Below are 21,777 nucleotides of genomic sequence, written 5' to 3'. Positions count from 1 at the left end.
TTTTTACCTCCAAATTATTTACAGTTAATGCATCCTGCCTAATTTTCCCATGAGAGACCTCACATGACCACTTTTTCTGATTAAAACCTTCTTTCAGTACGGTAAGTTAACTTTCGAAAGGCATTTTGTTAGGACACCATACTGGGTACGTAGAATTCTGTTAACAAGTTCTGTTCCCTTACCACTCCTATATTTTTATTTTTTATTTAATTATTGTTCAAATACAGTTTTCTGTCTATTACTCCCATCCCACCCCACCCCACCCCCCGTGCTCCCCTCTCCCTCCCATTTCCACCCTTCTCAGTTGTTGTCCATGCATCCTTTATATTTGTTCCTCTAAATCCCTCCCCTATTTCCCATGAAATTCCCCCCTTCTCCCCCCTGGTCACTATCTCACTGTTCTCTATTTCAGTGTCTTTGTTTTTATTTTGCTTGCTTGTTTGTTTTGTTGTTTAGCTTCCTCTTAAAGGTGAGATTATACGGTACCACTCCTATTTTTAAAAAATAACTTCCACTAGATTGTAAACATGTACTAAGTACAAAAATAACCTTAAATTTGATACTAGATGTTTAACAAGATGCAATAGTAAGACATAAGGTAATGTTTTCTGACCTCCACTACAGTTTTGCAGGTGGCAGAATATTTCATGGGTTGATTAGTTAAACAGTTTAGCTCTCCTATTATTTCTCCACTGATCACATAGTCCGTGGAATTTATCTGATGATCTTTTTCCTCTGACTCAGAGAGTACTTGATCAGTTACCAAGCCTGGTTTTGATTTTTGAAGCTGTTCAGAAACAAAGGAGAAAGAGAGAGGGGGAGAGAGAGAGAGAGAGGGAGAAATGTGTATGCTAGTTAATTTAGCAAAACTGTGTAATTTACGGCGTCCTTTTCTTTTGGTTTTAACACATATACATATCATTTTGGGAATACTTATTACTCGTATTTTAAGCATATTTATTAAATTAGTAATGACTTAGAAACAAAGCACTTAAATATTTGATCTTTCTGATTCCTCCAACTCAGCCAACATATTACCTGCCTTAAGTGACCAAATTCCTAACTCAGACAAACACAAGATGAATAACAATTCATATTATAACTTTACCTCTTAAAGAGGATTCTTTTACATTTTTGTGTTATCTATTGGGAAGTAGGACTTAAAAGTGATTTGGTGGTGTTATCCATAGTGTTTGAAAAAGGAAATTGCTATTCAGATGGTAGTTGCTAACTTAAAACAGAAACAATGCAGTTCTTAACATAGAAAACTATCAATTCTCAATTTTGTAAAGTTTTTAACTAAGCTCACAAGTACATTTATAAATATCTCTGCTTTACCTTTATCATGCCTGAAATAATTACATAAATTCCTGCGGGCTCATCACCTTCTTCAAATATATCATTTCCACAATCAAATGTTACAAATTTGGCTCTTTCCTAAAAAATAATCACCAAATATATGCTATAAACACTAATTTAGCAGTGGTTTGGAATGTTGAAATTTACATTTTACTAAAAATGTTATCATATTTTTAAAGTAAATATCACTCAGTAAGATCTGTGACATTGCATTAATAATAACTTTGTAAGAAAAAATAGTAGAAATTATGAAGCAAAAAGAAGAAATTTAATATATCATATCTAATATAATATTAAATATGTATCATATGTATATGATACATAAATATATGTAATTCAGATGGGATATTTATACATGGGTTAAGAAAGAAATAACCTAGAAATAAGAATGTCATGGAAATATGAACATATTTTGCCTAGATGAGAAATAATCAGAACAGATGCAGGCTAATGGCATATACTTGTCCCAGTCATACTTATGCTCTTAAACATCTGATGAAGTAAATAAAAATGTATTCATTCACAATATTTTAATCAGGTGGATAATTGTTTTTGGCACCAGGTAGATATAGAAGAAGACTCTCATTAGAGCAAGATAGGCCTACTTATTTGTTCACCCCACAAACATTTATTGAGCACTCACTATTCAATATGCAAAGTGCCAGGGTCTGAGCATTCAAAAGATGGATGAGCTAAAATATATAGTTTAAAAGGGAGATATAGAGTTCCAGCCAAGATGGAAGTGTAGGTAGAAACCCTTCACTTCCTCGCACAACCAAAAGAAAGATAACAACCAATCTAAAATCAATAAACATTCAAAAGCCCCAGAAAATCAAACTGCATGGAACTCCAACAACCAAGGAATTAAAGAAAAAATTAACCAGAACAACCATACTGGTAAGGTGGACTGCCTGGGCCAACTCAACTGCAGTGAGGTGGCTAAGGGGTGGAGCTGTGCGGGAGAGACTGACTTAAGGGGAAAACTGAGACTCAGAGCAGACTGTTGGCTAGGGCTGGGGTTGCCATGGTGAGAGATACTTCCAGTCTAACACCAGAGTCCATTGGAAAGTGGGCTAGAGACAAGCAGGCAAGCACATTGTTCCCTCTCTGACCCCTCCTCCACAGGCAGCCAGTGCAGCAGAGAGGGTTTTCCTGACCTTAGTGAATACCTAAGGCCCCGTTCCTTACACCCTATCAGCTGTGCCAAGACAAAGAAATATGGCCTAAATGAAAGAACACAGCAAAACCTCAAAACTAAGTGATAAGGAGACTGCCTACCTATCTGATGGAGAATTTAAGGCCCTGGTAATCAAAATGCTCACAGAACTGATTGAGCTTGGTTGAAAAATGAAACAACAAATGAAAGATACCCAAAATGAAATAAAGCAAAATATTCATGGAACCAATAGTAACAAGAAGGAAACCAGGATTCGAAGCAATGACTTGGAACAAAAGGAAGAAATAAACACCCAATTGGGTCAGAATGAAGAAATAAGAATCCAAAAAAATTAAGAGAGGCTGAGGATTCTCTGGGACAATCTGCAACATTCCAATATCCGAATTATAGGGGTGCCAGAAGGAGAAGAGGAAGACCAAGAAATTGAACACTTATTTGAGCAGATAATGAAGAAAAACTTCCCCAAAGGAAATAGACTTCCATGAAGGAGAGGAAATAGACTCCCATGAAGTTCAGGAAGCCCAGAGACCCAAAGAAGTTGGACCCCAAAAGGAACACACCAAGGCACATCATCATTAATTACCCAAGATTAAAGACAAAGAGAAAATTCTAAAAACAGCAAGAGAAAAGGAGGCAATTACCTACAAAGGAGTTCCCATTAGACTATCAGCTGATCTTTCAAAGGAACCCTGCCAGGCAAGAAGGGTCTGGAAAGAAGTATTTGAAGTCATGAAAGGCAAGGACCTACACCCAAGATTACTCTATCCAGCAAAGCTATCCTTTAGAATAAAAGGGCAGATAAAGTGCTTCCCAGATAAGGTCAAGTTAAAGGAGTTCATCATCACCAAGTCCTTATTAAATGAAATGTTAAAGGGACTTAGCTATGAAAAAGAAGATAAAAAATATGGACAATAAAATGACAACAAACTCACAACTCTCAACAAATGAACCTAAAAAAGAAGAAAAATTATGAAAACAAAAACTGAGCAAACAACTAGAACAGGAACAGAATCAGAGAAATGGACATCACACAGAGGGAGTTCAGTGGGGAGAGGGAAGTGAGGAATAATGGGGGGAAATGTACAGGGAAGAAGCAGCATAATTAGTAGGCATAAAATAGATGGGGAAAGATAAAAATGGTATAGGAGATAGAGGACTCAACTTATATGTACAACCCATGGACATGAACTAAGGGGCAGGGGAATTCTGGAGTGTTGAAGGTCAGCGCAGAAGGGGGATAAAGAAAAAATTGGGAAAGTTGTAATAGCATAATCAATAAAAATACTTTTAAAAAAGAAGGAAGATATAAAAATGATCATAACATAATGTACTCAATGTTGTAATAAAGATATATAATGGATAAAATGGTAACACATAGGTCCTCCCAACTCTGGATGGACCACAGGATGATCTACTGATAGGGTAGATCCTTTGGACCCTATCCAGAGAAGCAATAATCAGGGAAAGGTTTTTTAAAAAGTAAGAAAAAGGACATTTCAAGAAAAGTAAGTAACACCTGCAGAGAAATGGAATTAGAAAACAGCATAAACTGCTTGGGGAACCATGAGTGGTTCAGCATAGAGTATAAGGTTCATGATGAATGGGTAACAGGGATGAAGATAAAAAAGCAGGCAGGAGACCATCTGCAGACTTTGCACATCATTCAAAGAGATTTTTATTTTATCCTACTGACAATAAAAGCCATTTAAAATTTTTTAACCTCAGAAATATCATATTTAAGATTATTTGTTGGTACACTGAGGATGATATTTCATTAAAAATGATATTATTAGGAAATAAAAATATTACCTGAATAAAAGATATATGGTCTTTGTTTTTATCTAGCCATGGAATATGGTAAAGAGCTTGACTGATAGTAAGTGGCTTGATGACAGGTTGATAATCAAGTAAGTCTCTTTTTTTGGCCATTATTAACTAAAATCACAAAGTTTAAGAAAGACGGTGAACAAAACGAGTGCTCACAGAATATTTAAAACAATTATAGCTTTCTACTTTTTTCCCCTCCATTTCTGAGACTTTGGCTTTTCCAACCATTCCCCTTTTATAGCATTTGTCTGCTATCATATTCCAAAGTCATACATTAAACTTTTAAAAATAAACATTTTTACTGACATAGAGCAGATAGGTAAAAAGTTGCACAAATCATAAAAGTTCACTGAAAGAAATGTTTTATTGTCTTATTACTGTTGTTCCAATTTTCCCCCCATTGCTGTCCCCTGACCAACTTTGTATAATTTGTTTTTCTTTTCTGAGACTTTGGATTTCCAACCTCTCCCTTTTTATAACACCTCTCTACTATCATATTCTAAAATCATAGATCAAAAACTTTTAAAAGTAAACATTTTTACTGACATATAGCAGGTAGGCAAAAAGTACACGAATCATAAAACTTCACTAAAATAAATTTTTAAAACATTTTTTATTATTGTGCAATTACAGTTTTTCTCCGATTGCTCTCCCCTGCCCAACCCACACAGCCTCTGCCTCATTCAGTCTTCCCCTCACCCCATTGTCCTTGTCTGTGGGTCCTTTATACATGTTTCTTGACTTGATCCTTACCTTTCTGTCCCCTCTTATCCCCCTCCCCCCTTCTCTCTGGTCACTGTCCAATTGTTCTTTGTTTCCATGTGTCTGGTTCTATTTTGATTGCTTGTTTGTTTTGTTGTTTAGGTTCTATTTATAGGTGAGATCAAATGGTATTTGTCGTTTACCTCCTGGCTTATTTCACTTAGCACAATATTCTCCAGTTCCATCCATGCTGTTGCAAAGGGTAAGAGTTCCTTCTTTCTTTCTCCTGCATAGAATTCTATTGTGTAAATGTACCACAGTTTTTTGATCCACTCACTTACCGATGGGCATTTAGGCTGTTTCCAGCTTTGGCTGTTGTAAATAACATTGGGATGCACGGGTTCTTTCAAAGTGGTTTCAGGATTCTTAGGGTATAATCCCAGCAGTGGAATCACTGGGTCAAAAAGCAGTTCCATTTTTAGCTTTTTAAGGAAATTCCAAACTGTTTTCCACAGTGGCCTCACCATTCCTGCCAACAGTGCACTAGAGTTCCCTTTTCTCCAAAACCTTGCCAGCACTTGTTTGTTGATTTATTTATGATGGCCATTCTGACTGGTATGAAGTGGTATCTCATTGTGGTTTCAATTTGCACCTCTCTCGTGGCTAGTGATACTGAACATCTTTTCATGGGCTCTCTGTATGTCTTCTTCAGTGAAGTGTGTTCAGGCCTTTTGCCCATTTTTTAATTGCATTGTTTGTTTTCCTGGTGTGGAGTTATGTAAATTCTTTATATATTTTGGAGCTCAAACTCTTGTCTGAGGCATTATTGACAAATATGTTTTCCCATATGGTTGGTTCCCTTTGGATTTTGCTGGTGTGTTCCTTAGCTGTGCAGAAGATTTTTAATTTGATGTAGTCCCATTTGTTTATTCTTTTCATTATTCCCCTTGCCCTAGGGCACATATCAGTGAAAACAGTGCTGTGTGGCATATCTGAAATTTTACTGCCTATGTTTTCCTCTGTGTCTTTTATAATATCTCAACTTGCATTTAAGTCTTTTATCCATTTTGAGTTTATTCTGATGTATGGTGTAAGTTAGTAGTCTAGTTCCATTTTTTTTGCATGTACCATTCTAGCTCTCCCAACACCATTTGTTAAAGAGGCTAATTTTACTCCATTTTATCCTATTGCCCCCTTTGTCAAATATTAATTGACCATTGAGGCATGGTTTTATTTCTAGACTCGCTATTCTGTTCCATTGGTCTGTATGTCTGTTCTCATCCCACTACCAGATTTTTTGTTACAGTGGCCTTGTAACATCATTCAGTATCAGGTATGGTGATCCCTCCTACTTTGTTCATCTTTCTCAAAATTGCTGACACTATTTGGTCATTCATGATTCTATATAAATTTTTGAAATATTTGTTCTAAATCTGTGAAATATGTCATTGGTATTTTGATAGGGATTGCTTTTGAGTAACATAGACATTTTAATGATGTTAATTATTCCACTTAATGAATATGGTGTAATTTCCCATTAATTTGTATCTTCCTTAATTTCTTTCTTCAGTGTTCTGTAGTTTTCTGAATATAGGTCTTTTACCTTCTTGGTTAAGTTTATTCCTAGGTACTTCATTTTTCTTGTTGTTATAGTAAATGAAATTTTCCCCCTAGTTTCTGTTTGTGATATTTCATTGTTGGTGTAAAAAATGCCTTCAATTTATGATAATTTACTTTGTATCTGTTATTTTGCCAAATTCACTTATTAGGTCAAATAGCTTTTTAGTGAAGCCTATGTGGTTTTCTATGCACACAATCATAATGACAGCTTTACTTCCTCCTTTCTAATTTGGATGCCTTTTATTTCTTTTTCTTGTCTGATCACTGTGGCTAGACCTTCCACTAGTATGTTGAATAAAAGTGGTGAAAGCAGACACCCTTGTCTTGTTTCTGATCTTAAGGAGAAAGATTTCAGTGTTTGCCTGTTGAGTATACTGTTGGTTGTAGATTTCTCATATATGGCCTTTATTATGTTGAGGTATGCTCCCTCTACTCCCATTTTGCTGAGTGTTCTTATCATAAATGGGTCCTGTACTTACCAAATGTTTTTTCCACATCTGTTGATATGATCATGTGAATTTTCTCTTTCTTGTGGTTCATTATGTTTATTGATTTGTGAATATTATACCATCCTTGCAATACTGCTTGATCATGGTGTATGAGGTTTTTAATGTATTTTGGATCTGGTTTGCTATATTTTGTTGAGGATGTTAGCATCTATGTTCATCAGAGATGAACCAGCATCAGAGATGCTGGCCTGTAGTTTTCTTTCTTTGTTGTGTCTTTACCTGGTTTTGGAATTATGATAATACTGGCCTCATAAAAAGAGCTTGGGAATCTTCCCTGTTCTTGAAATTTTTTTTTGAATAGTTAGAGAAGGCTACTAGTTAGCTATTCCTTAAATGTTTGGTAAAATTGCCTGTGAAGCCATCCAATTTTGAGCTTCCTCAGTCTAATCTGGCTTTTTGCTTCTTCTTGATTCAGTTTTGGAAGATTATATATTTCTAGAAATTTGTCCACTTCACCTGAGTTATCAAATTTCTTGGCATATAATTGTTTTTAGTAATTTCGTATAACCCTTTGTATTTCTGTGGTATTGGTTGTAATTTTGCCTATTTCCCTTCTGATTTTATTTATTTGGGTTTTCTTTCTTGTTTTCTTGATAAGTATAGTTAAAGGTGTGTCAATTTTGTTTATCTTTTCAAAGAACCAGCTTCTGGTTTTATTGATTCTTTGAATTGTTCTTTTAGTCTCTATGTCATTTAATTCTGCTCTAATCTTGATTATTGCCCTTTTCCTACTTGCTCTGGGCTTTGCTTGTTGTTTTTCCACTGGTTCTTGTAGATGTAAGGTTAGGTTGTTTATTTGAGATTTTTCTATCTTTTTTAGGTAGGCCTGTATTGCTATGAACTTCCCTTTCAGGACTGCTTTCACTATGTCCCATACATTTTGGGCTGTTGTATGTTAATTTTCATTTGTTTTCAGAAATTTTTTATTTCTTCCCTAATCTCATTTTTAACCCATTAATTATTTAATGGTTATTTAGTCCCCCACAAATTTGAGTGTTTTTGAGTTTTTTTCTCTGAGGTTGGTTTCTTTTTCCCCAGACATCATGATCTGAGAAGATGCTCAATATGATTTCAATTTTCTTGAGTTTATGAGACTTGTTTTGTGGCCTATCATGTAGTCTATCTCTGAAAATGTTCCATATGCATTTGAATGAAATATATATTTTGCTTCTTTGGGGTGAAAGGTTCTGTATACATCAATTGGATCCATTTGATCTAGATTGTTGTTCAATGCCACAATATTCTTGTTGATTCTTTGCTTTGAAGATCTATCCATTTTTGACAGTGGGGTATTAAATCCCCTTCTATGAGTGTGTTACTGTTGATGTCTTTCTTGAAGCCTTCCAAGATTTTCCTTATATATTCTGGTGCTCCTATTTTGTGTGCATATATACTTACTAGGTTTATAGCTTTTTTGTGGATTGTTGCCTTATTTGGTGTCCTCTTCTACCTCTTTGTATGACTTTTGTTTTGAATTTTATTTTGTTTGCTATAAGCATTGCTACCCCAGCTTTTTTAACTGTCTCTTTGTTTGGAATATCTTTTCCTATTCCTTCACTTTCAGTCTCTGTAGATCTTTTGTTCTGAGGTATGTCTCTTGTACACAGTATAGATGTGGGTCATGTTTTCTTATCCATTCAGCTACCCTATATCTTTTGATTGGAGAATTTAATCCATTTACCTTTAAGGATATTATTGATAGGTACTTACCTATTGACATTTTCTCTTTGTATCCGTGTCCCTCTCTTTCTTTCTCTTCATCTTCTTAAAGCAGTTTTTTTTTTTTTTTTTTTAGCATACCTTGAATGTTGGTTTGGTGGAGATGTATTCATTTTACCTTTTTTATTTTTGTCTGGGAACCTCTTTATTTTGCCTACCATTTTAAATGAGAGCCTTGCTGGGTAGAGTAATCTTGGTTGCTGGCCTTTGCTTTTCGTTACTTGGAATATTTCTTGCCACTTCTTTCTGGTGTGTAGTGTTTATGTTGAGTAATCACCTTATAGCCTCATAGCAGCTCTCTTGTATGTTACTAGCCATTTCTCTTTTGGTGGCTTTAGCATTCTCTGTTTTTCTTTAAATTTTGCCATTTTAATTATGATGCGTCTTGGCGTGGTCATATTTGGGTTCATCTTGATTGAGACTCTGTGGTTCCTGGATTTGTGTGACTTTTTCTCTCATCAAGCTAGGGAAGTTTTCCATCATTACTTCCTCAAACAGGTTTCTATCCCTTGCTCCTCTTCTCCTTCTAGTTTATCTATGATACAGACATTATTATGTTTCATGTTGTCCTGTATCGCCCTTAAACCCACTTCCTTATTTTTTAATCTTTTTCTGTTTTGTTGCTCTGTCTGGGAATCTTTTTTTCTACCTACTCCTCTGGCTCAATGATTTGAGCCTCTGTTTCATCTAGCCTGGTTTTAATTCCTTCTATTGTGTTCTTTATTTCAAATATTGTATTATTAATTTCCTCCTGGCTCTCATTGATAGTCTTTTTTCATGCTGGTATGGTTCAGTAAGTTCCTTATATCTGCCCTGGAGTTCTCTATAGTTCTCACTGAGCTCACTGAGCATCATTATAACCATTATTTTGAAATCAATGTTTGATAATTTGCTTGCCTCTATTTCATTTAGCAATCTTTCTGGAGATTCTTCCTTTCCTTTCTATTGAGGGTTATTTGTTTGTCTCCTCATTTTAGGTGACTCTTCTTGTTTGTTTATGTTTCTTAGAATGATCTGTTTTGACACCCTGTCTTCATGGTGTTACCTTCTGTGTTAGTACACTAGTGGGATTCAGTAGTGCAGTCCTTGTTCCCCTGAATCTGATGCTTTTATAATGCCCTTTATGCCATGTATGTGAGCTCTCTGTGTGTAGTTGAGTCTTGGTTGTTGCTGGGTCATTCTTTGGTGGATCCTTTCCTCTGGCTGGCTTGCTGAGATTTACTCCACCTGCCATGTATTGTATGCTGTTGTGCAGGTGAACTGTCTTCTCTTTCTAGATCTTCCACTGGTGATTTCAGATGGTGTCCTAGTCTGGTCCTAGGCAGCCTGTTTAAGACTACCAGTGATCCATAGTCTGTAACTGTCTCCTTCAGTTGTTAATCTAGTCAATCTGTAACCAGTAGTCAAGTTTAAGTACCACAAGGTGAGGCAGAGTAGTTTTGTGGGTGTAGCTATTGCTTCCCCTCAGGCTGATGCCACTTAGAGGGGGCTGCATGGCCTGAGCAAGATGACTCCTGCAGTGTGGAGAATGACTCAGCATAGGGATCATCATGGCTGTGCCCTCAGCTCTCTCCCCAAAGCCACTATCACCAGTCTCTTCTCAAGCATCTCTAGTACACTCTGTCTGCCCTTTGCTAGATTCCAGAGTAAATGGCTGCAAATGAAATGGCCCTTTAAGAGGTCTCTCCACCCATGTGTTTCCAGCCATCTTTCCCTGGCAAACAAAAACCCTGCCGCTTTTCACAACTGGCCATTATCTGAGCTCTTTTCTGGCTCTGATGCTGTAGGTTGGGGGGCCCAACTTGGAGTTTAGGCCCCAAACTTCTCAAGGGAACCCCCTAATCACTGAAATTTCCCTCAGGCACTGCTGCTGCTGCTGCATGTCCATGGGAGCCCAGCCAGCCCTCTTGGGTCTCCTCCACACTCTGTACCAGTCATGTGGTCATGATCAAAGAAAACTTACAATGTGAAAACATCTGTATAGCCAGCACTCTGATTAAAAAATAAAACATTCACTGTCTCTAGAATCCTCCCTTATGTTTTCTCTTAGTCATTACTCCTATCTAAAGATAATCATTTGTCTATCACCAGAGTCTAGCTTTGTTTGGGTTTGAGCTTTATTTTATCTGCATAAAATCAAAGAGTATATACCTGTTTATGTTTGGTTTGATTTTCTTAAATTATGTTTCTGAGATTCATCTGCAATATTGCAGGTAGGAAAATTCATTCATGTCATTTTCATTGTTTTATAGAATTATGCTGTATTATTATACCAAAACTTTATTTATTGTTGATTAGCATTTTGATTGCTCTGGTTTGGGGCTTTGTAATGCTGCTGTGAGTAGTTGCTTGCTGTACATATTTGTATGTATATATTTCTGTTGAGTATATGATTATATAATCTAATGTTTGTATCATAAGACATACAGGAAAATTTAGTAGATTTTGCTAAGCAGTTTTCTAAAGTGATTGTATCAGGTTACAGTCCCACTCTAATGTTCCAGTTGTTCCATCATTTGCTTATACTTGGTATTGCCAGTATAAAAAAAAGTGAAGAATTCTGGTAGTTGTGTATTGGTATTTCATTTTAGCTTTAATTTGTATTAAGCTTATGAAATGATATTTGGTACATTTTTACATTTACTAGCTTTTGAATACCCTCTGTTGTGAAGGGTCTATTCAAAGCTTTTGCCTGTTTAAACTGTTTGTCTTATTTTTATTGATTTATTTATAAGAGGTTTTATGTATGGTGTTAGGAGAGGCTCCAAGCACTGAAAGGAATGATTCTTCATTATGGAAAGATGGGAAAGAAAAGTTGACCACTGGAGCTGCGGAAGGAAACTTTATGGTGTGTGCTTTGTTCTAGATAATTATTTTGTTAGGTATTCATGCCTCAGGGATGGCCTATGTTGGAAAGAGCCAAAAGAAGGCTTGAAGATTGTAAATGACTACATATCGAATAAGTATAATTGGTTTGAAGATATTTTATCTCACCTTGTTAATTTCAGAAGCTTCAATTTTATGAAGAATTCCTTTTAACCTGAAAACCCTAACAATTTCTCTAGCCAAACTGAGCATGACGTTAATCTCTTCTTTTGTCTTCATAGCGACAGCAATTTCTGGGTGATCATACTCTAAGTAGCCTGAAAAGTAACAAGATATTTTCAGATGATATAATGACATTGTCAAATATTTTATTTAGACAATAAGCTAATATTTCTGCACTAAATCCATGGAATACAACCCTCAATACAGGAAAAGTCTCTCTCCCTAATGAGGCCTCTGCAGTCAGTAGTTGCAGAGTTCTGCCCGTCACTTTCCTGGCTTCAGGCCATACTCGTGCCATGAAGAAGGACAGACATCCTCAGTCTTCTGATTAATCATTCTACCAATCTGCCTGCACTAGACACTTGAGAGGCTATTCTGGGCTCTAGGTCTGAAGCTTATGACCTGCTTTTCTTTCTGTTTGAATCAGGATTTCTGATTACAGACTGTTGGTTTAGATATGGCTTTGATTAAGTGTCTTTTCAGCCTGGGTCATTTTCCACTCACTCTATGTGTGCATCTGTGTACATCATCCATTTGTGCTCTCTGTCCACCTGGTCTAGATTCCTAGATGCAAAATGTGAATTTCATCCTCTTAAATTCCACATTTGGGTTTATCTTGATCATGACTTCTTGTATGGCTTGACAACTGTTCACCAAGGCTTGTTGTGTCCCTTTGTTTCCTATCATTTAGTATCAAAATTCCTTCTCTGCACACACATTGTGCTATTAGGAGTGTTTCTATCCTACTCCTTGGATTTGTCCTGCACTGGGAGCATGACCTGGCATGGTTCAGAGAATAGATTCTTGCCATGTTTGGGCACTGAGCCTTGCAGAAGCCATAACAATTTTTTCTAAAGACTAACTCTTCAGATGGCAGCTCCGTATCAATTGATAGGAAAAAAATAACTTTAAACAGAAATTAAAAGACCTGCATTGTGGCATAAGGCAGAGAGAACAAATTCAGAGAGGTAATGTTATACTTTTCAGTCCAGCCAAAAGTGATTGGTTGATTGTTGGAGCGATCTACTTTATTATTGGTGGTAAGAAGGTTCCCTCATAGATCAGTTTAGTTCTCAAAACCATTGGCCCTCTGAAGTGGTAGTGATAAGAGGTGATCATGAATCTTTTAGGGTGAGAGGTACCTACCTAACTCTTTCATGGCATGTACCGTATTTCTTGTTATCCTCCTTAATAACATCTACAAAACAAAAGAAATATCCTCATTGGAAAACAAACTGTTATGTCTTAACATTGGCAACTGATGGATTTACTAACCCAAATTATCAGCTAAAGAAAAATATGAAGAGCTTTTCAGGGATTAGAATTGAATTTTGTACAATGAATTTTATTTTGCTTCAGCAAGAGGGGTGGAGAGGATAAGAAGTGGCATCATCTAGGCTGATTCTGAGAAGCCTGAAAATGTCTTATGTCTAAATGTCTACACCTAAATGAGTTACGTCTCCCCTTAAAGTAACTTGCTTTAGCATACTACTGATTCTCAAAAATGTGGGTGTGGAAAATATTTTGCCATTCAACTTTATGACAGCCTCCATATTTGGGACACACAGGTGGCTTTCAACCTTAGATGAGTTAGAAAATGTGGCCAAGCTCTGTGAGAACAAAAATGAGGGCTAAAAGTGAACATCTTTGAGATTTAAGATAGTTTGTATTTTCTACTGTGTATCTTCAAATTGCAGAGCTAAATATGAGTGGTTAACAAAAGTAACAAAATTCAGGAAAATAGTTTTAAAGTTATAGCATACTCACAACTGTAACCCAACTTTTGCCCCACCTTGTATTAAATATTCAATTTTCTGAAGAACAAAGCTTGGGCATATAACATACATCATTTAAATGTTCTAAATTTCCCTGAAAGACAAATATTTAATTTCTGACACAGCTGACAAACTTGTGTATCCAGATAAGTGTTAATCTGCCTCAATCCAGGAAATAAAATATAAAAGCTAGAATTTAGGACCTAGAATTCTTTTTGCCATTTACCAGGTATGTGTTTTGGGGCATAATTATTTAACCTCTCTTGGCTTCATTTTTTTCCTCTGCACATTGAGCAAATTAAGGTTTCCCTCTAGATGAGTGATTGTTCTTTTTTCCATTTGCCAAGTCCCCATCCTTTCCTTCTTTCACCATTCACTGTAGGAAATTCAGAGACAGAGAGAAATAGAAGGAATCTTTGTTGATTTTGAGGAAGCTCTCTATTGGCTCAGGACTGCCAGCACTTCTTATTCTCCAATATTTATTACTTAATGTAGCTGTAGCCTGATATATCCTGGAACTGGGAGGGAACTAACCACTGCACATGGCTCTTGTGATTGCCTCTTGAAGGATGAAAAGGTCTGTTCCAAGAGCCTTGCGGCTTGCTAACATGGCACAGACATTTTAGTAAGGATGCATTTCAGTAATTTAAATGTAGACTAGTTTAAGTTTTTACAAAAATTGCCTAGCAAACCTAGGATCAAAGACAACATCTACATATATAGACAGAGAACATGATGGGAGTCTGCAACTGAGGGATGGGGAAAATCAACCATTTTCTCAGTATTTAGTTTATCTCACCTGTTTAACTTGTCTAGTACTTGCAATCTGATCAATTATAGTCATTACATCTGCTTCACCTTGAACATATCCTTTTAGTATAGCATACCTAAAGGACAGCTGATGACTCATCCTTTTGTCTAATAATTGCAGCAACTTTGGTGTTATGAGCTGAAAAAAGAGGACTACTATTTAATATTAATTGTACAAATATTAATTGATTATACATTGATTAACTAAAATAGATAATATTTAAAACAACATGCTTTTAGCAGTAACTATAGTAATATGTAAAGGTTCTTGTTATTGTATTCATGGTATTGTTATAACTTCATGGTTAGAGGTATTTTCCTACAACTAATAATATTGGACACATATGTGAGGTTATGGCTTTGTTATTTTATTTAATAGTTAATTTAAATTGTATTTTTTCTTTTTTTCCATTACCATTTCTCCTCTACCCACACACCCACCCCCATAATGGCTTTACTCTTTACTTATTTTCTTTATAGAGAATTGGATGACATTTTGAACTGTTGAAATTATTGGAAAACAATGCAATCAATCTTCTTTGGACTTAGGTATAAAACTACTGTCTAAAAAGTACTGCCACTTTTACCTGCTAAATCTCCTACTAAACTGTTTACTAGATGATTCATTTGGGTTAGGATCTACCACAGCTATACTTACTCTTTGACCCTACAGTTAATTTTTCATTGTTTCTATGCTGAGGGTTTAATTTCCAGGTTACCTTGTTACCATAGTGCAGCCCTCTAACTTCAACAGAATTGGCTGTTCCTTGCTTTCTTGTCTATGCTCCATAATTTTCACACTCTGCCTCCCAATCACCTGCCATTAATTCTCAAGGAGCTTATATACATCCTTCAAGATTCACTTCAAGTATCAACTAGTGAAGGAAGTCTTCTCTATCCCACTAGTGTTCTGTGAATACTACTGTTTTGCACTTTCTCTGCCACATAACATGGGAATCTCTAGAAAGATTACTTGTTTCCCTTCAGTAAACTGGTGGAAGCAGAAACTATGTTATTTGTTTTTCATATTTCAAGGCTAATCATTTGAAGTAAGGGTTAAGAGGTTCCTGAATATAAAAACAAACTTTTCTTAGTCAGTTTACCAATTTCTTCATTTAAAATATTTGGCTTACTCTATGTCTTCCTATCAGAAAGAACTAACTAGTCATTGGAATACACTAGGCTTGCCTTCCTCACATCAATATACACACTAGCATCACTTACAGTCTCATAAAATACTAAAAAGGAAAAGGCTACTAGTTGCATACTTTTAGACCTGGCTGGTTTATGTTTCTCGACAGAGAAGTATTTTTAAACATATGTAAGAAATCTCTAAATGTAAAGATTCTAATCTATTAACTTTATATCCAATTGAACTATATCTTATTTAGGTTTGCATCTCCCACGGTGCTTATATGTGTATGTGTCTTGTTTTAGCATGAATAGAAAAAGAAGAGAGTGAGAGAAGGGAGAATATCTGTATCCTTATATAAATAAACATATATTTTATATGTTTTCTGATAGTTTTATGTCATTGAAATAATCATATAGAGAATAACTGCTTATCATATTTGTTGTAGAAAGATGTATTAGAAAATCAAAGGTAACTTTTGATGCTGTGATTTTATAACACTATAATTTTATATTCCATAAAATGTGGGGGGTTGTTTGTTTCTTGAATTGTGTAAATGTATACACTCTTTGTTTTGTCACCATGAGTAATTTTCATGGTTATTTTTATTGTTACTGTCATTGATTTCCATCTTTTATTCCAGGCATCTATATTAACAAACATTACTTTGGGGTTAATTTGTAATTATATTAATACAGAATTTTTTATGTGCTCTCTATTTTTAAAAAAAGCTATGATTAGAGTATTTGTATAATTTCATGTACTAAGTGATTTTCTAATATAATTTGAATATTTATAATACAACATGTGATAAAACTTAATTTGTCAAAAGAATCTGAAATTTAAAATATAAACATCAGTCCAACAGAAGTGGAAGCCATAAAACTAGTCAACTTATTTTAGTTTACACTTTTAAAAACTGTCAAAATAGACTTCTCTGGGAGGTCGGAAGATGGTAGCAAGGTAAGTGGGAGCAGAGCCCGATTCTCCCTGTGTTTGGCTGGAACATCTAGCTGATCTTCTGAGGAACAGAGTGAACAGCCAATAAAATCCCAGCTTATTTGAAGTTTGGAGGCAAAAAATTGAAGAGGACATTGAAAAACAGGTGGTAGGTATATTGCACTGGGACAGTAAGGTCCTTGGGATCTTCATGGGGACCAAGGCTGCTGCGACCTGCCCTGGCGCCTTCTGCAGGACATGGGGAGGAGAGTCACAGCCCCAGCTCACTCCCCTACCAGAGCAGGGAGGGCAGCCTGGCGGCTGGAAGGGACGAGGAGAGACCTGGAGGCTGGAAGTCAGTGGGGGGATAGAGAAGTGGGAGATACACAGAGGCAGTACACATCTGTTGGGGCTGTGGACTCCAGCACCAGAGAAACTGGGGTGCTGGACACACCTGGAGAAGGGAAGAGTTGGGTCATGTCAGACTCTGACTCAGATACTCACCAGACCAGTTAGAAAGTTGGGCCGTGTGAAAAGCTGTGCACTTGTTAAGGATTGTGGGTAGCTGCTTTTTAAGGTACTCTCCAGCAGCGGCTGGCTCACCCCAAGGGTGATTTCAGCTGCATGCACCCAGATAGTGGCTAAGGAGAACCATGCACCCTGCTTGTCTTGCACTGTGCAGCCAGTGGCAGTAGCCAAGCAGAACTGGGTGCCCTGCTTATTTCACACTGCACAGCCAGAGTGAGTGGCTGAGCAGAACTGTTGTCCCACTTGTCTTGAACTCTGCACCCGAGATTGACTCATGCTGTGAGCAGCTGAGTAGCTGATTTGAGCCTGGCAGCTCATGGAGGACCTGGGCCAGAGGCTGGGAAACTGAATATTGTGACCCAGACCTGGGCCCAATCCTCTCAAAACCATAAGAAGGGAGAAAAGCAAAGCTCAGTCCTCCTCTTCCTGTGGTATCTAGAGAGACTAGCAGAACTTGCTGAACAGATTTAAAGTCAGCAGGAGGCTTATTACTATCTTCTTTTTCCTTCTTTTTTAGATCCTCTCCCCCCCCCTTTTTTTTCTTCTTCCAAGTGAGACAGTAAGACATGGAGTTACAAAGGGTCCAGAGACAGATTGAAAGGGGGAGCACAAGGCTAACCCCCAAAACTGAGAAACTGAAACAAATTTCACTCAGAGCTGGCATTTTGTTGTTTATGTGTATTATTATGATCTTGTTATTATTTTTTACCACTTTTATTTTATTAGTATTTTTTATTTCTCTTTCTTATGTTTAGTTGTCTTCATTTTATTTCCCTGTTTAATTGCACTGCTTGACTAGTTTTTCTTATTCTCTTTTTATTGTACTTTAATTTTCCTTCTTTCACTTCACCCATGTTCCAATAACACACAACTCTTCATCAGGTACTTTCTCTTCTGGTTATCCAAATCATATATTTTTTGTCATATTATTGCTGTTCCAGTACTATTGTAAATAATTGAAGTTCCATCCAACTGTACATACCATAGAGCAACCCTCCATGATCTGAGCCCACTTCGCTTTAATCCTGAGCATTATTATTGTTGTGGTTAACTCTATTCTCCCTCACACTACACCTACTTTCTACCCTTTACTCTCACTGTATCTCATCATTTCACTTTGCACAAGCACTCTGTTTTCTGGATTCAGCTCACAATCATGTTCCCCTCTAACAAGAGTCTTATCTTTCTTTCACCTTTTACAAAAAAAGTGGCAAGTTGGGTGAAATACCACAGTTAATGCCATACTTATCCAAAGAATCTCCTATCACTTCTCTACTTCCTGGTACTTTAAATCCCATAAAATGCTCTCCTGCTGTCTTGATCCGTTATATTTACCCCCTGCCACTGATCACAACAAGAATGGGTGGGAGCTGGGAACATCAGTATACCTGCTGGAGGAGAAAAACCACCAACAAAGGAATAACCAAAAGGTAAAAACCCAAGTACAACAAGAGAGCCCATATAAGCAGAAGAAAGGGCAACCCGAGAGCATCCAGACAAGGAGATCAAAGAGACCACACCACTGAACCTCACAGAATTCCTACCATAGGAGTTTACCCTACAAAGACAGCTAGCAAAGCAAAATATTAGGAAGCACAGGCACAAACAACAAAAAAAGTCACCTAAAATGAGGAGACAAAGAAAGAACATGCAATCAAAGGAAATGGAAGACTCTCCACAAAAGAGCTAAACAAAATGGAGGTAACCAAACTATCAGATATAGCATTCAAACTAATGGTTATAAAGATGCTCAAGGAATTCATAGACAACCACAAGGAACTGAGTGAGAACTACATCAACATGAAATAGGAAATATAAGCTATAAACAAAAGCCAGGAAGCAATGTGGTTCATTTAAAACTTCAGAAATAAAAAAACACATTAGAAGGAATTACAAGCAGGCTGGATGAAGCAAAGGATCAAAGCAGTGAGTTGGAGAACAAGGTAGAAAAAAACACCCAGTTAGAGCAGGAAAAGGAAAAGACACTCAGAAAGAAAGAAGAGGTGGTAAGGGAGCTGCAATACAACATGAAATGTAACAATATCGATATAATACGGATACCAGAAGGAGAAGAAGAAAAGCAAGGAATAGAAAACCTGTTTGAAAAAGTAATGATGAAGAACTTCCCTAATTGGATGAGAGAAAAAGTCACACAAACTCAGGAAACACAGAGAGTCCCGATCAAGAGGAACCCAAAGAGGCCCACTTCAAGACACATCATCATTAAAATGGCAAAATTTTAAGTCAAAGAAAATCTTAAAGGCAGCAAAGGAGAAACAAGAACAGGAAGTAACATACAAGGGAGCCCTGATAAGGCCAGCAGCTGACTTCTCAATGGAAACATCCCAAGCCAGAAGAGAATGGAAAGAAATATTCCAAGTAATGACAACCACAGGCCTGCAACCAAGACTACTTTATCCAGCAAGGCTCGTTCCATTTTATCCTTAAAATGGAAGGGCAAATAAGAAGCTTCCCAGAAAAAGAAGCCTCAAAAAGTACACCTCCTCCAAACCAGCTCTGCAAGAGATGCTGAAGGGACTGCTTTAAGAAAAAGAAAGAAAAATGTGACAGAAAGAGGAACACAGGTATAAAAATGGCAATGAATAAGTACCTATCAATAATAACCTTAAGTGTAAATGAATTAAATGCTTCAATTAAAAGACACAAAATAGTTGAATGGATAAGAAAACATGACCCTCACATATACTGCCTACAAGAAACCCACCTCAGAACAAAAGACCTACACAGACTGAAAGTGAAGGGCTGAAAACAAATATCCAAAGCAAATGAATAGGAAATAAATAAATAGGGGTACCAATACTCATATTGGACAAAATAGACTTCAAAGAAAGAGCCATAAAAAGAGACCCAGAAGGTCACTTCATAATACTCAAGGGAAGTGAAATCCATCGAGAAGAAAAAAAACATTGTAGATATATATGCACCCAACATAGAACCACCCAAATAAATAAAGAAAATCTTGGAGGATTTCAGGAAAGATATTGATAGCAACACAATTATAGTGAGGGATTTCAACACCCCACTTTCAAAAATGGATAGATCTTCCAAACAAAATATCAACAAAGATATTGTGGCATTGAAAAATGTCATAGATCAAATGAACTTAACTGATTATATATATAAAGCCTTTCATCCCAAAGTAGCAAAATACACATGGCACATTTTTAAAGAGAGACCACATGATAGGACACAAAACAAGACTTGACAAATTCAAGAAAATTGAAACCATATCAAGCCTTTTCTCTGACCACAAGGGACTGAAACTAGAAACTAACCTCAAGAAACAAACTCAAAAACCTTCAAACTCATGGAGATTGAATAGCATGCTATCAAACAATGAATGCATCAAAAATGAGATCAAGGAGGACATCAAAATGTTTCTGGAAACAAATGAAAATGAACTCACAACGGTCCAAAACTTACGGGACACAGAGAAGGCAGTTCTGAGAGGAAAGTTCATAGCAACACAGGCCTACCTAAAGAAGACAGAAAAAAATCTCAAATAAACAACCTAACCTTACACCTACAAAAACTCAAAGAACAACAACAGAAACAGCCCAGAGAAAATAGAAGGAAGGAAATAAGCAAGATCAGAGCAGAATTAAATGACATAGAGACTAAAAGTACAATTCTAAGGCTCAATGAATCCAGGAGCTGGTTCTTTGAAAAGATAAACAAAATCAACAAACCTTTACACAGGCTCATCAAGAAAAAAAGAGAAAGGACCCAAATAAACACAATCAGAAATGAAAGAGGAGAGATTACAACTGATACCACAGAAGTAGAAGGGATTGTGAGAAATTACTACAAAGAACTATATGCCAAGAAATTTGAAAACATAGATGAAATGGACAAATATCTAGAAAATATTATCTTCCACAACTCAGTGAAGAAGAAGCAGAAAGCCTGAACAGACCAATAACAGCTGAAGAAGTTGAAGGAGTAATCAAAAATCTCCTGACACGCAAAAGCTCAGGACCAGAATTTCACAGGAGAATTTTACAAAGCATTTAAGGGAGAGCTAACCCCTATTCTTCACAGACTATTCCAAAAAGTCCAAGAAGATGGAAGACTCCCAAACTCTTTTTGTACCAAATCCAGATGAACACAAAACAAAGAAATAAAATTTCAGGCCCATATTGCTGATGAACATAGATGCTAAAATTCTCAACAAAACATTGGCAAACCACATCCAGAAATACATTAAAAAGATCATATACCATGACCAAGTAAAATTCATCCCAGGGATGCAAGGATGGCACAATATTCACAAGTCAATAAACATCATACATCACATAAACAAAAGCAAAGACAAAAATCATGTGATCATATCAATAGATGTGGAAAAAACACCTGATAAAGTACAACACTCATTTATGATAAAAACACTCATCAAAGTGGGAATAGAGGGAACATTCCTCAGCATAATAAAGACTATATATAGGAGACCTACAGCCGACATCATACTCAATGGGCATAAACTAAAAACTTTCCTGCTAAGATCAGAAACAAGATAAGATTGTCCACTTTCATCACTTCTATTCAACATAATATTGTAAGTCCTAGCCACAGCAATCAGACAAGAAAAGGAAATAAAAGGTATTCAAATTG

At 36.5% G+C, this 21,777-nt stretch overlaps 1 protein-coding gene across 1 annotated transcript in view; it reads right to left on the bottom strand.

Annotated features, from left to right (window-relative positions):
* The window catches only part of SLC9C1 (solute carrier family 9 member C1), a 111,959-nt gene that overhangs the window by 15,790 nt on the left and 74,392 nt on the right, over positions 1-21,777 (bottom strand). The window contains exons 17-22 of the mRNA XM_037056747.1: positions 14,536-14,685; positions 13,108-13,159; positions 11,908-12,056; positions 4,346-4,471; positions 1,339-1,437; positions 614-787 (exon numbers count right to left, since the gene is read on the bottom strand). Coding sequence (XP_036912642.1) covers positions 614-787; positions 1,339-1,437; positions 4,346-4,471; positions 11,908-12,056; positions 13,108-13,159; positions 14,536-14,685 — 750 coding nt within the window. The remainder of the gene's footprint in view (positions 1-613; positions 788-1,338; positions 1,438-4,345; positions 4,472-11,907; positions 12,057-13,107; positions 13,160-14,535; positions 14,686-21,777) is intronic.

This window comes from Sturnira hondurensis, unplaced genomic scaffold, assembly GCF_014824575.4.
Source record: "Sturnira hondurensis isolate 20B ecotype Veracruz unplaced genomic scaffold, ASM1482457v3 Scaffold0000880, whole genome shotgun sequence".
NCBI lineage: Eukaryota > Metazoa > Chordata > Mammalia > Chiroptera > Phyllostomidae > Sturnira > Sturnira hondurensis.
Note: the sequence above shows the minus strand (reverse complement) of the source record. Positions and strands in the feature narration are given on the sequence as shown.